General features: G+C 41.6%; 1 protein-coding gene across 1 annotated transcript in view; it reads left to right on the forward strand.

The window, feature by feature from the left end:
* The window catches only part of HIBADH (3-hydroxyisobutyrate dehydrogenase), a 155,289-nt gene that overhangs the window by 19,283 nt on the left and 119,779 nt on the right, over positions 1-16,227 (forward strand). Inside the window, exons 3-4 of the mRNA XM_088461443.1 lie at positions 1,803-1,912; positions 3,761-3,882. Coding sequence (XP_088317569.1) covers positions 1,803-1,912; positions 3,761-3,882 — 232 coding nt within the window. The remainder of the gene's footprint in view (positions 1-1,802; positions 1,913-3,760; positions 3,883-16,227) is intronic.

Consider the following 16,227-nt stretch of genomic DNA (forward strand, 5'->3'; position numbering starts at 1 on the left):
GTCTGACTCTCTCATTGGCTGCTAAAACAAATACACTGCCACCGGGTAGTACGAGTGGACTACCCGTCACCGGCGGCGGTGTGCTTATTACTGTGTAGTGCGCGTATGTTAATACCCCTGTTTGTATAGCAAGTATGTATTGCTGTAGTGTGCAGGGTGCATCTTAGCCATTAGTGTATTTTAAAATATCTTTCACTAATATCTGTCACTTGTGAATTTGCCGCCATGGTTTGCTAGTTATGTATCGGTGAATAGATTAGAGATGTTTGTTAAATGGGCGTAAATTTAACTAAACAGAAAAGCAAAAAACGCACACAAAAAAAAGCTTCCCTCAGTGTCCTCTGCATATGTCAGACCACTCCTTCCATCCCCTTTTCCACCTTTTCAGTCTGAAGGTATTGTAAACATGCGTACATTTGCTTTCAGAGCATTCACAGCGGTCTCATGTAAGTTACACTATGCAAACCGGTGCAGTACTCGCTCGCTGTCAGCCTTACGTTTTATATATAATCATTAATTTATAATGACCTACTAAGATAACATTTGTCACTGAGTGCTCATACAATAAAAGGGTATCTGTTGCAAATTGCTTTTTTGTTGAAATTGTAATAAACCTGATTATCATTTTTTGCCATAAGACAATGTCACTTTATACAATTAAAGAAAAATTATTATAACTAAAGATAAACTATTGCTGAAATGTAATTCTGTACATTTTGTTTCACTCCAAAATATGTGTATCCCGGTACCTTTTGTAGAAAATATTTCTTGCATGTATCTTTTTGAAGTAGTAATTTCATTCAGGTATAAAAAGTTTAATTGTGGCTCCTCCTGTGACCGTTCATTAGCAGTAATGGTGCATACACACGGGACGATCGTCAACGATAACAATATCATTGAACGATCTCCCAGGTGTGCTGGATGATCGATATTGATTATCCAGCACACCACCAACCCACCAATGTTGGCTGATCGCAGGTCCCTATAGTAACCTGGGCAATATCGACTAGGTTGGCCTGCATGCTCAGGCAATGGACGATACCGTTATCGTCCATATGTGCCCGCGCATCGCAGGTCGTTGGTGGGTTGGAGGCACCGAAAAATGCACGATATGAACAATAATGATATGATCGATATCGTGCGTTTTAATCGTACAGTGTGTACGCATCTTAAGAGAACTGATTTACTTTAATGTACAAATGCCCTATTAAGGTATAATGACCCAGGATAAATGGCACCTTTAAGTGTGTACGTGAAATATATATAGTCCCAATAGTCCGCACTCACATACCAACAAAATTCAGCAAAGGGGTGCTCCACTAAGGTAACAGGCAGTCCCTGTACCAATAATAGGTACCTATTGACTGCATGTTGTGCTGATGCTTTTTGTGGACTGTCTTGACAATGACCCTCAGCGGTCGAAACGTTGACTTGTGATACTTACCCTGTTGAATTAATAAAGCCTTCATTTTACTTAGACTGCTGAGTGCCCTCTTTTGGCCCAAGTGAATGTCTGTCTGTCTATTATATTAATAATAATATGTGTTTGTAATGGATTTTATTCTTTCTTACATCTGAAGTCTCTTGAATTTTATGGTTCGTAGTCCAGTAAGGATTTTACCTACGGTATATATTTTTTGAGTATTGTTAACAGGTCATTTAGGTAACTTTTCTATATTTACTATACTAAAATTAGTTTTATTTGTGAAACCAGGCAGAATGAGATGCACTTTCTGATGTAACCCAGTCAATATTTATTATTATTATTATTATTATTATTATTATTATTATTATTATTATAGATCATGGATTCACCATCAGACGTTGCAGACAAGGCTGACAGAATTATTACCATGTTGCCATCAAGCCTGAATGCTATAGATGTCTACACGGGAGCCAATGGAATTTTAAAGTAGGTTTTCATATTGCTAATTTGACTAACCCCTTTTGCATGTGCGTATTAGTGACATTACTCTGCCATTAGCTATGTACCATTCAAATAAGTAAAAAAAATAAACCTTGCTGATGCTTGTTATTAGGTGTCAATGTTTGTTTCCATTATATGTCAAAGTTTACACTCCAAGCAATTAGACTTGTCACAGACCATTACGTGTGCAAATACATTTCCTCTCCGCAGCACAGGTGTGAGTTTGCCAGAAACCCTGGGCACATTAGCTTAGTCATGGATTATCCTCACACATGTTTCTACAATCTTTAATATTAGTTTGATATGCAACACTTGTATATCTGTGTGCACCTGAGTCTGCATATGAAGCACAACGGAACTTGGAATGAAAAAAGCTGCGACCGCTACATTGTAGCACTATACAGATTTAGGGACTCAGTGGCACACAGATATACAAGTGGGTACGTAGCAAATTTAATCAGTCTGCTGGTCTATCCTAGTCGCATCGCATTGCGACTTAAGGTTGGTACACATTAGACGATAGGTTGGCCTGATCCGCCAGATCGGGCGACATATCGGCAGTGTGTACCCACTATGAGCGACAATGCCCGCTCCTGCGGGGTCGTTCTTCGCATCGACGGATCAAGCCTACATGCTGCTCAGTCTGTCAATTTGATGAATGACCCCATGCTTGTGGATGTGGCTGGAGAACGCATGTCGTCCGGTCATTCACAAGATCGTGTAGTGTCAAACGACCGCACATTATGTTTATCATATCGTGCGTCGGCAGGGTACCTACATCGTGTAATGTGTACCCAGCTTTAGACGCATTTACGACACAAAAAGACGCAAAAACGAAGCCCGGCTCTAGCAGAGTCTGACAGGACCTGGTGTGCAGAGAGGGGCTCTTTAGTGCGACTGCAGCAAAAATATGTAAGGGCACATCTGTACAAAGGGAGAGAGTTCAGCACCTTTTGTTACTGTCCAAGATCATGGAGTAAAGTAAAGAGAAATCACGGAGGAGGCCCACACGAACTGTGCACCAGATGTGCTGTCTGGCAGTGTCAGTGTTCATGAATTCACCATAAAAAATGACACTGAACAAGAGGGGTGGGCCTGTCAGGATGCCATTACAGAAACGAAAAAAAGACCACTAGCACCTGTCAATTTCTCTGACTTGATCACACCTTAATTATTATTGTCATTTATTTTTATAGTGCCATCATGTTATGCAGCATTGTACAGAGAACACTCACACACTCTCTCTCTCTTAATTACATGAAGTCCATGCATAGTGGTGGGGGCAGTAAAGGAGTAAAGGCAGTCACCATTGTGGCCGATGATGGCGTTCAGAACAATATCTCTGATGTATTCAGGCTTAAATTTCTTCTTTGCTGGCTGACATTGGGGGATGTCTGTCTCCAAGAGGAGAATCTACCAGCTCCACCTAGTACAATGGGGTTGTCAATATCAATGGGTAAATTAGACCTGGCTAGTGCATGAGGGCGTAGCAGTAGTGGAGACTGCTCCTGGTACATTGGCTGTGGATTATGGTCACCAGTATAAACTGTATGTAAGAAGTGCATAACAAATTGTTAGGCTGTTCAGGCTTATCGCTGTATCCCTAAGCATGAGGTTGGACTGGGCTGTGATTGCTTTGGTCCTTCCACCACATGAAGTTGGGTTAGAGCTCCTAGTACTATAGTGGGGCCATGTTAGAGGCCGCAGGGTTCCATCACTTTGTGCACATAGACACACTTCATGTATTGCTAACATACCTGTAAGTATTACTTTGTCACGCTGTAAAGTTGTGTCTGGAGAGTCACTATTAAATATGTCACTTTGATTTTACAGAAAAATAAAGAAGGGTTCTCTACTGATTGACTCGAGCACGATTGACCCAGCTGTGTCTAAAGAATTGGCAAAAGCAGTTGAAAAAATGGGAGCTGTGTTTATGGATGCGCCTGTCTCCGGTGGTAGGTGTTTAGCAGTTATTTCTCTTTAAAGCTTGTATAAATTAACAGACCGTATCCTGAATCTAGGCTTTCATTGGTTGAAAATTGTCAAAGAAATATTGTCTGTTTGTGACCTAGGGGTAGATGTACTAAGAGAGAAAGTACAAAATAATCAGCTCCTAATTGTCCCTTTACAGGCTGTGTTTGAAAACTGATAGGAGCTGATTGGTTGATACTTTATTTCTCTCCACTGCATATCTCTCCAAGGCTTAGTACATCTACCCATATAAGAGTAGACAGAGGTTAGGAAAAAAAGTAGGTCCCTGTGTTTTTTTTATATTAACTGCTAGATGGAGGAGAAACGGGTTCCGTGATGAAGCCAGTATGTAGGTGAGGTGATTTTTCATATGTATTCATGAATCCCTAGTTTATCAGAATTTCCCTTGTGTGTTTTCTCCATGTACAGGAAAACAAGTTGAATGTATGGTATTTGCTTTCATATAAAGTTGCGTTTGACACCACAATATTACTGCATAAGCTTGGCAGGAGATGAACATCATTACTATGTGCCTTTGGGATCCAGCAAGACTGCCCCCTGTCACATGTAGCAATGTCCCCACTAACATAAACATACAGATGTACAGGTCATTGTCTCCCACAAGATCGGCACACTCTGCTCCTGCTGTCAGCCTGCAGGTGATCTGCTTGGCTAATAAACAGACATGAGCTGGAGGTGAAGTTAAATGTAAATGTATTTTGCAGATTTATTTCCTTGCAAAATGTATGCAGATTGAGAGGTAACTCCCCATTGCACTTGAGTGGTTAGGTTATCAAAGCAGCACACACTTTACAACCGATGTAGAGCGGAATAAGCCACTGATACACTACTTAGTATCTGTTTCGGCTGCCTCTACCCTGGTGGTGTTGCTGCTGCTGAACTTACAGTATATTACCTGTTAAAATAAATGAATATTCTTTTTATCGCATGTCTGATGGTGGGACTTATGTCTATTGATGGTAAAGAGTTCAGAACAGGATGCAGGGAGTGATACCAAATCTCTTCTAGGGCTATTGCTGTTTATTATTCAAGACCGAGCACAACAAGAGTTCCAAGTTATTTCCCCAGGGGCTGCATTTCTGGAATTGTAGCTGAATTCATTCTGTTTCTTAAGGCCCCCATACACGGGGTGATAAAGCGGGCGATCCGACTGATTAGTGCGATTTGCCTGCTATATCGCACCGTCTATGGCCCTGATGTCGGCCCGAGTGCGCTCCCATTGGGTCTTACATCGTACCCCCTGATCTTTCTGCAGGACCAGTTGATCAGGCGATGCAATGTGTGATCCCATGTATTGCTATGTGGGTTAGGGAGGGGGGAGCCGGTATATCGGGCGGTCGGCCACCCGATCGCACCGTGTGTGTGGACCGCCCGATATGTGGGACGACAGACCCCCTGTCGTCTCGCACGACGCCATCGCACCGTGTATGGGGGCCTTAAGAGTAGGATTTATTTTGCTTTCCTGTTATTTAATAATTACATATTGTGGTTATGTATTGTAAATAATCCTGTAACTACAGTATGATTTAGAAAAAGCTATATGTCATTAAAGAATAACTCCACTGAAAATGAAAATCTAGTATTAAGTTGTATCAGCTATAGCAGTGGTTCTCAAACTTGGTCCTCGGGACCCCACACAGGTCACATTTTCCAGGTCACTAAGCAGGTGCACAGGTGTGATCATTACTCACTGACACATTTTAAAAGATCCACAGGTGAATCTAATTGTTTCATTTGTGATTCTCTGAGGAGACCTGGAAAACATGCACTGTTTGGGGTCCAGAGGACCGAGTTTGAGAACCTGTGAGCTATAGCATATATGAACATGCTATAACAGAAGCTTGGATGCTGGCTGGGTTACCACCTTTTGGTTTCAGATTCCCAGACAGAGGGCGTGTCCAAAAGTGCAGTAGGGTTACAACCGTTTTGCCAGGTTAGTATCCAGAAGGGAAGATCTACGGTGTCTAGATAGATAGTTAATAGGCAGACAACAGATGGTCGACGGAGTCAAATGGTCGACAGTTAAAAGGTCAAAAAGGACTTGGGTAGGTATAGTCAAATGGTCGACATTGTCAAAAGATCGACCCACAAATTGTTGACACAGAAAGGTCGACGCAACATTTTTTTTCAAGATTTTTTTTTTTGACCATTTTTAGAATTAGGGTTAGGATGAGGGCTTTGGTTAGGCACTTGGTGGAGGGTTAGGCTGCAGAGGGGGAGGGTTAGAGTTAGGCACTTTGTGGAGGGTTAGGGTTGGGTACTAGGAGGAGGGTTAGGGAGGGGATTAGGGTTAAAATAACTAAAATTGTGACAACCTTTTCACTTTGTCGACAATCTGGTGTCAACCTATTGACTGAACACAGAAACACATTAAAACTTTTTTTCCCCATTTCGTGTGATGCACTGGGGATGGTCCTTGGCTGGAATTTTTTGGGGTACCCTGCTTCTCGGAAGTGAACCCCTTAATGTTAGGGACGCCAGTATAGAGGAACCTTGACGATTGGCCTTGCGCTTATTCATATATTTGCAAACGTATTTAACTAATACCTCTGAATCTCTATTATTATGTAGGATTTAAGTATATTTTGTTGATTTTGCTACAGTGTGCTGGAGGGCAAATCCCCTTTTTTCTGTGTTCAGTGTAAACCCCGCCCTTTACAAGCACCTGTGTTATGTATTTAAGCTGATCTGAGCAACCACCATATTTTTTAATTTTTTTTGTTTGTCAACCTATTGACTGTCTATCTAGACCCTGTCAAACTTTTATACCACATCTTGCCAGATTTCAAATTTTATTAAAATGATACATAAATAATTTATGTGCCTTTTTGATGTGGGAATGAGTGGAAGTGAAACCGCTTCCTGTTTTTGTATCCAGATTTAAAATGAAAGTTTCTATCAACAAAAACATAGAAAAAAAATGCAGGCAGGCTGTGTAGAAGAGATGCAAAACGTGTCTACACTGTTTTTTAATGATGGTGCTAGCTGCGTTACAGCTGTTTTTATGCAGCCCAAATTTTATACAGTACCAAATTAATTACTACTCTTTGCCGTAACGTGTATTCCACTTCTTCAGTTCATTGGGCAATGGGAACAGGACTCTGCCTGGTCCTGGAATTGATGTGTTGCTGTTTTGTTATAAGCAGGTATCCAATGTCACAGAACGCACAGTGCACACACTGCTGCTTCCATATGTTACACTTTTCAGGCCCAGCAGGAGGGGAATGCATGCTGAGTGTTGTAGTTCCACAACACCTAAAGTAGAATAATTATTCAAATCTGTATTTAAATATGCTGCTGAGAGGAAGAGAGTTCTACCAAACCCAAGGGCCGCTACTCTCTGCTCATTCTCCTTGACCTCTCTGCATTCTCCTTGATCTCTCTGCTGCTTATTTATTGACGGCACCACCATCTCCTCTAGTCCCCAAGTGCGCTATCTTGGAGTTGTCATTGATTCCTTATTCTCCTTCAAACCTCACATTCAGTATCTTTTGCAGTCCTGCAATTTCCATTTTAGAAATATCTCCGGGATCAGACTCTTTCCCACACTGGAGGCATCTAAGACCCTCAGACATTCACTGGTCATTTCTTGACTGAACTACTGTAATAAAAAGAGGGGGGTTGTATAGCGCTAAGGATTTCCTTAGCGCTGCAAAACAACCCTCTTTTTTTTTAATGAAATTTTTTATTACATTACTCTTTTGGAGGCTGATCAACCCCATCCCCCCACCCCCCACCCCCCCCCTCATTTTGTATAGCTGCTATAAAGCTCCTCTGTCAGTGCCTATCGTATCAATTTTTTTAACAACCCTCCATGGATTACTGTAACCTCTTCTTATCTGGCCTCCCTGACACCCACCTGTCTCCACTCCAATCTGTCCTCAATGCTGCTGCCAGGCTCATCTTCCTCTCCAAATGTTCTACATTTGCTTCCCCTCTCCTTCAAGCTCTTCACTGGCTCTCTTTCCCCTTCAAAACCCAATTCAAACTCCTCGCATTCGCTTACAAAGCCCTGACCCAATCCTTACATCTTCGACCTCATCTTCCATTACACGCATGCCCACTAATGAATGCCACCTATCCTCCCAACTGATAACTTCCTCCCACTCCCATAAGATTTTGCCTGTGCTGCTCCCTACTATTGGAACTCTCTCCCTATCAGAATAGTCACTTACTCTCATAGAACATTTTAATGTGTTCCAACAGAGTCTGGCAGCTGGGTTCCGGCGGACGGGATCCCGGGCGTCGATATACCGACGCCAGAATCCCGACGCCCGGCATAATGCCCACGACAGTACCCAAAGGGGATCAGGATCCCGACCCCCAACATCCCAAAGGTAAGAAGACTGGTAAGTATGATACTTGGCCCGGGGATGGGGGGGGTAGGTTTAGTCACCCCTGGGGGGGAGATTAGGGTTAGGCAACCCCCGGGAAGGGTTAGAGTTAGGCTACGGGGAGTGGGGGTTAGGGTTAGGCACCACCAGGGGGAGGTTAGGGTTAGGCACCACCAAGGGAGGCTTAGGCTACTTACCGCCCCTGTCGGGATTTCACTCCCTCTGGCTTCCAGTGTCGGGATTTGAACCATCGGCTTTTTAGCCGCCGACATATCCTACCCAACACTTTCTGGACAACTTGTTAATCATGGTCAATTACATGATAAGCTTTACACTCTGAAAGTGCTACATAGAAACAGAATTTGATGGCAGATAAGAACTACTTGGCCCATCTAGTCTGCCCCATTTTTAAACACACATTGTTACTTCAACCCTTATTGATTCTTACCTTATTGATCTTCTGAAGGATATCCTTATGCCTATCCCATGCATGTTTAAATTGCTGTATTGTCTTAGCCTCTACCACCTCTGATGGGAGGCTATTCCACTTGTCCACTACCCTTTCTGTGAAGTCATTTTTCCTCAAATTTCCCCTGAACTACCACCCTCCAGTTTCAGAACATGTCCTCTTGTCTTCTAATACTTCTCTTTCTTTGAGGATTGTCTCCTGCCTTTACCTTGTTAAAACCCTTTATATATTTAAACGTTTCTATAATGTCCTTCCTTTCCCTTCTCTGCTCCAAACTATACATATTAAAAGGATGTATAATTTACACTTGGAGATTTAACTGATACGTACATTGTACGTCTGTGGTGCTCAGAGCCTTAAGGGGGATATATAATAGAAGAATAATAATTTAGTTTTGTTTTTGTTTTTTTTACACTTTCTTTGGTCCTTAACAAAATTGTTTTCTTCTGTGCTTTCTTAAGAAAATACTTTATACCAGTGGTTCTCAAACTTAGGGCCGTATTCAATTAGAAGCGAAAAGCCGAGATCCGCGAAGAAGTATTGCCGATTGCGACTTTTCGCCAGTCAGAAACTGATCTCCGTATTCAATTCCAAATACTTTTCTCGTACGTGGAAAGTCAATGCAGTGTAATAGGTGAAAAAGATTCGCCTCTGAATAGCAGGAGAAAAGAGTGGTTTCAAAGATAAAAAAAAAAACCCACCTCGTTCTTTTACAAAGAACTGTGAATACTGGTTAACACTACCATTTGCAAGTGCTGATGTTTGTTCTATTCAAATGAACTAAAATTACTCCCAGGAATGTGTCATGGAAAATGTACTGCAAACCTAACAAAGTAACTTACTGATTTGCATGATAGTTTGGCCAGTATTAGTGATGGACAATGCAGACAACATCCTTGTAAATGAAATGATACAATACAGAAAGCATCCTACTGACCAATATATGAAACACATGGCATCCTAATGACCACAATATAATAGAGAGCATCCTAATGACTGCCATATATTACACACAGAATTTTTGTGACCTTCCCACAATATTATTTCCTCATTATTAACTAATCCTCCTCAAAATTAACTCATTTTGCCTCTTCATAACAACACTTTATAATCATTAACTCTCTTTAAGAATTTACAGTCAAATTGTCAGTTAATTTCATTTATATTGACAACCCCCTCCCCATTACCTCTTCATATTTGATCAAAAGAACCTGTTTATCTAAATTGGTCCCTTCATCTTTATCAAACCAAGTCATCATTACTAACCTCTTTAAGGTGGGTACACACTATAGCGATATATCTGTAGATCGAGTGATCTGCTGATGATGGTCGTTCATACACACTGAACTACCATCATCTGCATGCTGCAGCGGGTCGGGCCGGCCTGGGGGCAGGTAGGTGGCGTGGCATAATCGCAGACGTGTGGCCGCGCCCCCTTCGAGGAAAAAACAGAAATATTTGCGGCGCTGGAGAGGGGGGCGCTGTGTGCCCCTCGGCCTGGTGCACAGTCAAAGGGGGGCGCGATCAGTGTGATCGCCCCCCCCCCCCTCTTTGGCATAGGAAACTGCTCCGTCTGCTGCTTTAGCCTCGGACAGTCTCCCAGTACAGCCCAGCACACAGCAGTGTGTGCTGGGCTGCTGTGTCCTAAGAGGGATGGGGAACGGTGCCGGATCCGGGTAATTAGTACCTGCTCCACCCCCCTCTCGGTGCCCCTGTGTACGGGCGATTGGCTGATCGCCCATACACACTTGCTGATGGACAGATATGTCTGCAGACATATCTGTTCATCGGCAGTGCAGCACAGCCAATGCGATATGTCTGAACGACGTCGTTCAGACATATCATCTGTACACACTGGCCGACGCGGGCACGATGTATTGGCCGAACAATTGATCAGCCAGTGTGTACCCAGTATCACGCTCACATTAAGATTCCATCAATTATACTCATTCCTCCCTCCACCCCTCTTACACTGCATCCGGAAAGTATTCACAGCCTTCACTTTTTCCACATTTTATGTTACAGCCTTATTCCAAAATGGAATAAAATCCATTTTTGTCCTCAAAATTCTACACACGATACCCCATAATGACAACTTGTAAAAAGTTTTTTGGGAGATTTTTGCAAATTTAATAAAAAAACAAATACTAAAGCTGCATACACACACAACTATTTTGTTACCAACGATTTTCTGAATGATTTTATGAACTATTATCTGTCAGATTTTTTCAAGTGTAGTGAACGATTTTTTTGAACTATAAACGAATTTTGCATATTCCCTTAATGAAAATTGTTGAGATGGTCAGTCTGAACTACAAATGTGAATGAACGATAATCGTTCATCGTTTTAACTTAGAAAATGAACGATTTTTTGAACGATAAATGATATCGTTAACGTTAATTGTTCAAAAAAATCGTTGTGTGTCTGTATGCAGCTTTAGAAGTCACATGTACATAAGTATTCACAGCCTTTGCCATGAAGCTCAAAATTGAGCTCAGGTGCATCCTGTTTCCACTGATCATCCTTGAGATGTTCCTACAGCTTAATTGGAGTCCACCTGTGGTAAATTCAGTTGATTGGACATGATTTTGAAAGGCATACACCTGTCTATATAAGGTCCAACACTTGACATTGCATGTCAGAGCACAAACCAAGCATGAAATCCAAGGAATTGTCTGTAGACCTCCGAGACAGGATTGTCTCGAGGCACAAATCTGGGGAAGGGTACAGAAAAATATATGCTGCTTTGAAGATCCCAATGAGCACTGTGGCCTCCATCATCCATAAATGGAAAACATTCGGAAACACCAGGACTCTTCCTAGAGTTGGCCGGCCGTCTAAACTGAGCGATCGGGGGGAGAAGGGCCCTAGTCAGGGAGGTGACCAAGAACCCGATGGTCACTCTGTCAGAGCTACAGCACTCCTCTGTGGAGAAAGGAGAAATTCCAGAAGGACAACCATCTCTGTAGCAATCCACCAATCAGGCCTGTATGGTAGAGTGGCCAGACGGAAGCCACTCCTTAGTAAAAAGCACATGGCAGACCGCCTGCAGTTTGACAAAATGCACCTGAAGGACTCTCAGACCATGAGAAACAAAATTCTCTGGTCTGATGAGACAAAGATTGAACTCTATGGCGTAAATGCCAGGCATTATGTTTGGAGGAAACCAGGCACCGTTCATCACCAGGCCAAAACCATCCCTACACTGAAGAATGGTGGTGGCAGCATCATGCTGTGGGGATGTTTTTCAGCGGCAGGAACTGGAAGACTAGTCAGGATAGAGGGAAAGATGAATTTAGCAATGTACAGAGACATCCTGGATGAAACCTGCTCCAGAGCGCTCTTGACCTCAGACTGGGGCGATGGTTCATCTTTCAGCAGGACAACGACCCTACGCACACAGCCAATATATCAAAGAAGTGGCTTCAGGACAACTCTGGGAATGTCCTTGAGTGGCCCAGCCAGAGCCCAGACTTCAATCCGATTGAACATCTCTGGAGAGATCTGAAAATGGCTGTGCACCGATGCTTCCCATCCAACCGGATGGAGCTTGAGAGGTGCTGCAAAGAGGAATGGGCGAAACTGCCCAAAGATAGGTGTGCCAAGCTTGTGGCATCATATTCAAAAAGACTTGAGGCTGTAATTACTGCCAAAGGTGCATCCACAAAGTAAAGGCTGTGAATACTTTATGTACATGTGATTTCTTAGTTTTTTGTTTTTTAAATTAAATTTGCAAAAATCTCAAAAACTTTTTACACGTTGTCATCATGGGGTATTGTGTGTAGAAGTTTGAGGACAAAAATGAATTTATTCCATTTTGGAATAAGGCTGTAATATAACAAAATGTGGAAAAAGTGAAGCGCTTTGAATACTTTCCGGATACACTGTACATGTTGCCGATCAGTTAGGTCTCTTAAACATCAATAATCCAGAAGTGCTTGTCCAGGTGCTTTTTTTACGTTTTTCAGTGACCAAAAAAGCATCCTAAAAACTAAATAAGGTATGTCTACAGATGATTATGCTTCACTGAGAGACACTCCAATATGTCGAAAACATCTTGAATCTTTTTCCATGACCACTCTCTTCCGGTGCTTCTATTGTTGGGGCCAAGCATCCCTACACATTCCTTCTCGTTTATCTCTGTCTGGCCAATGAGCGTGTTCTTTATGTAAGCAGCCGCGGCCCAGCCCTGAGGAGTTTGGTCATCCATCTATCGACAGCCCCCAGCCAGTTGAAGGATAGAAAAAAAACAGGCTTCAGGCAGCCCCGAGAGGCCACAACCTACCGGGAATAGTCCTGCAGTAATGTCTATTGGCAATCTACCCCTGTCCACGAGTATATACTTACATTTTTTTAACCCTTTGTACATATTTGGATTATAATTAACTTTTACTCTCTTTCTAGTACAGGTTGAGTCTCCGATATCCAAAATCCTTGGGACCAGGGGTATTTTGGATAACGGAATATTCTGTATTTTGGAATATTTGGATATCATAATGAGATATCTTGGGAATGGGACACCAATATACACACAGAATGCATTTATGTGTTATATACACCTTATACATACAGCCTGCAGGTAATTTTATGCAATATTTTCAATAATTTTGTGGCTTAAACAAAGTTTGTGTACATACATGAAATTCAGTTATGTTTCATATACACCCTATACACAAAGTGTGAAGGTAATTTTGTACAATATTTTTAATAATTTGTGCCTTAGACAAAGTTTGTACATTGAACCATCAAAAATCAAAGGTTTCATTATCTCAGTCAAGCCAAAAAAATTTCCGTATTTCGGAATATGCCATATTTTGGAATGTTTGGATATGGGAGACTCAACCTGTATATTATGTTTTAATATTATTTTTATCACCTATATCTGCTAGACTTTGTCGTTGTTTTAGAGTATGCTATTGAATAGCAACAGGCACTTAACCTGGCAGCTACAAGAGTGCAGTAAGTGCTGTGGGTAATTGAATTTGGCCCTAAGTCTTCTGCTGTAGGGTACCATGTTAAGACACAGAGATTTCTGTAACAAGGCAGGCACGGAATGATTGACAGTTTGCCAGGATGTTTTGTAGAAATACACTGTATGATGATTATTGATTCATGCACAGGGGCGGGACCACAGCCACCAAATGACTCTATTATCTGCATCTGCTCCTATGAGGACACTACTGGTCTAAGGATGTGGGAGGAGCTTCAGTTATCTGTAATGGTATGGGGGTGGGGTGATAATACAGAGCAACAGTTGATTGTCAGGATAATGCTGACAAATATACTTTATCTTTAGGGTTTAAATTCGAACGTCTGAGTTTTGGGAACTTTGGTCCAAGTTTTCAGTCTGGCACACTTTGTAATCCTGCCACCCAAGGCCCAGGCTTGCAGTATGTGGTCTTTCTACAGATAGAGGCCCGTTTGTTGCATACATTGCATATATGGTGGCTAAATTTCATTACACACTTCCTGTGTGCTATCAGATGCTATTTATTATTAAATATATAAATAATTTAGTTTACTTTGTTTATTGAGTTCTGTTGGTTGTGTTTTTTGCTTATTTGTTCATATGATCAACTGAAAGTATTAAGTCCCCCACACACGGAGCGATATAGCGGCCGATCCGACGGATTGGAAGGATATCGCATCTATATCGTTCTGTGTGGGCATGATATAGTCCAATGCGCACTACCGTGGGGTAGTCCGTCACTCCTCCAGATCTTTCTGCATGCACAAGGGATCTGGAGAAGCGATGAACGATCCCATGCAGGTCTATGGGGGATGGGGCGAGGGGGGCCAGCATATCGGGTGGTTGGGCACCGGATCGCTCCGTGTGTGGGGACCGCACGATATGTCGCCGTTGGATCGTGGATCGCATAACTGGGTACACATCGTACAGTGTGTACCCAGCTTTAGGAAATTGTTGTATACAGTAAGAATGTATGAGTAGTGGAGCAGATTGTTTCTGAATCAAGTGGACATTTCTTACCAGCTGCAAATAACTAAAATGCCAGTTTGAAAGAAATTGGAAACACATCTTTTCTAATCAAGCTAATTATCATTATCTGTATGGTGTTTAATGTTAATGTGACTTTTTTTGAATGACCCCTTTAGTCAAATGGAGGTAATCTTTGCCCACATGTTACCCAAAGAGATAATGATGAGTTTACATTTCTTCTTATGCCACTAAGTGAGGGAAAACACAAAAGGCAATAAATACTCATGACCAGAACCATTCAACTGAAAAGCTGGGATTTCTCCCGGACTTGACTTGAAGCTGTTTGTTTATCAGCTGGCGCCTAGTCTGGAGCTGAGAGCTGGAGATCTCTATCTGCTTCAGAACTTTGGAGAATTTCGCAAGGCACTTTCATTTTAACTTTAAGGTAACTTGAGTTTATAGCTCTGGCTTTAAAGATTACTAATGATTTACTCATTTCCTTGCCATTTAACCGAAGTGGACTTTTTTTTTCCCAGGAAGGGATCTGTGTTTATTTAGGGCTTTTGTCTGCGGAGGGATTAAAAGGCGGCCCACCTACATCGTGAACTTGATGGCTATAAAAACTCACCAAAACACACCATAAAAACATTCTTACCATGGCATTAATTATACAGCGTTGAGCTGCTAAGAACCATTTTTTATTCATAGATTGAGAATAATAGCTGTCGTTTTTTTTTCTTTTTTTTTTGTAGCTGTCCCTTTTTATTTTTTTAAATTTGTAGCATTTTCTAGATTTTCTTTTTGTAATTAGGTGAATGACTAGTGCCGTCTAGGAGTCCAATGCAAATTGCTACTACTTATTGGAAGATGGTTTGTTATTGGCTTTTATTGACTTGAACTTTTGTTCTGCAATAAGGTACAGCACAGGTCTGCAAATTGTGGTGCTCCATGTTCAGTAGAACTGCCGGTCTCAGCGTGCCCATCCAGCCTACTCCGCAGCACCTCAGTCTCCTGAAGCATAGTGTGCTTGTGTGAACCTATTGCATGAACTATTGAGCTTTTATATTATGCAGGTAAAAAAAACTGTTGGGCTGATTTTTAGTACATTTATTTTGTATTATTTTTTTTAGTTTAGTACATCTTTTTACAATTGCAGTTTTATTTAGTATATAGTGAACGTTGTAATCCAATTCAGAAGCTGGCATCTTCCTGAGACATTTAACCATTTCATTGCCACTTTCCTTCACGACACAATAATTCCATAAAACATTTGGAGATATATATATATATATATATAATCTCCCTCAAGAGGAATAATAAAAATCTTAAAGCCATTTGCAAAAGAATTTTGGTATTTTTTTCTATCTTTCTTGCCAGTTTTAATTGCCAGGGCTAGGAGGCCTTGCTGCGCCACAGTATCTACATTGTCAGAGGAATGCTTACATAAGCAGCCTTGGAAGCTCAGCGACAACAACACCATAATTATCAGGGATGCATATTATTAGTTATAGTATTGCGTGAGGTATATTTTCCTGCAGAATACAAATGGAACTGCTGTCATTGAGA

The sequence above is a fragment of the Taudactylus pleione genome, unplaced genomic scaffold (genome assembly GCF_031769625.1).
Source record: "Taudactylus pleione unplaced genomic scaffold, aTauple2 ptg001052l, whole genome shotgun sequence".
NCBI lineage: Eukaryota > Metazoa > Chordata > Amphibia > Anura > Myobatrachidae > Taudactylus > Taudactylus pleione.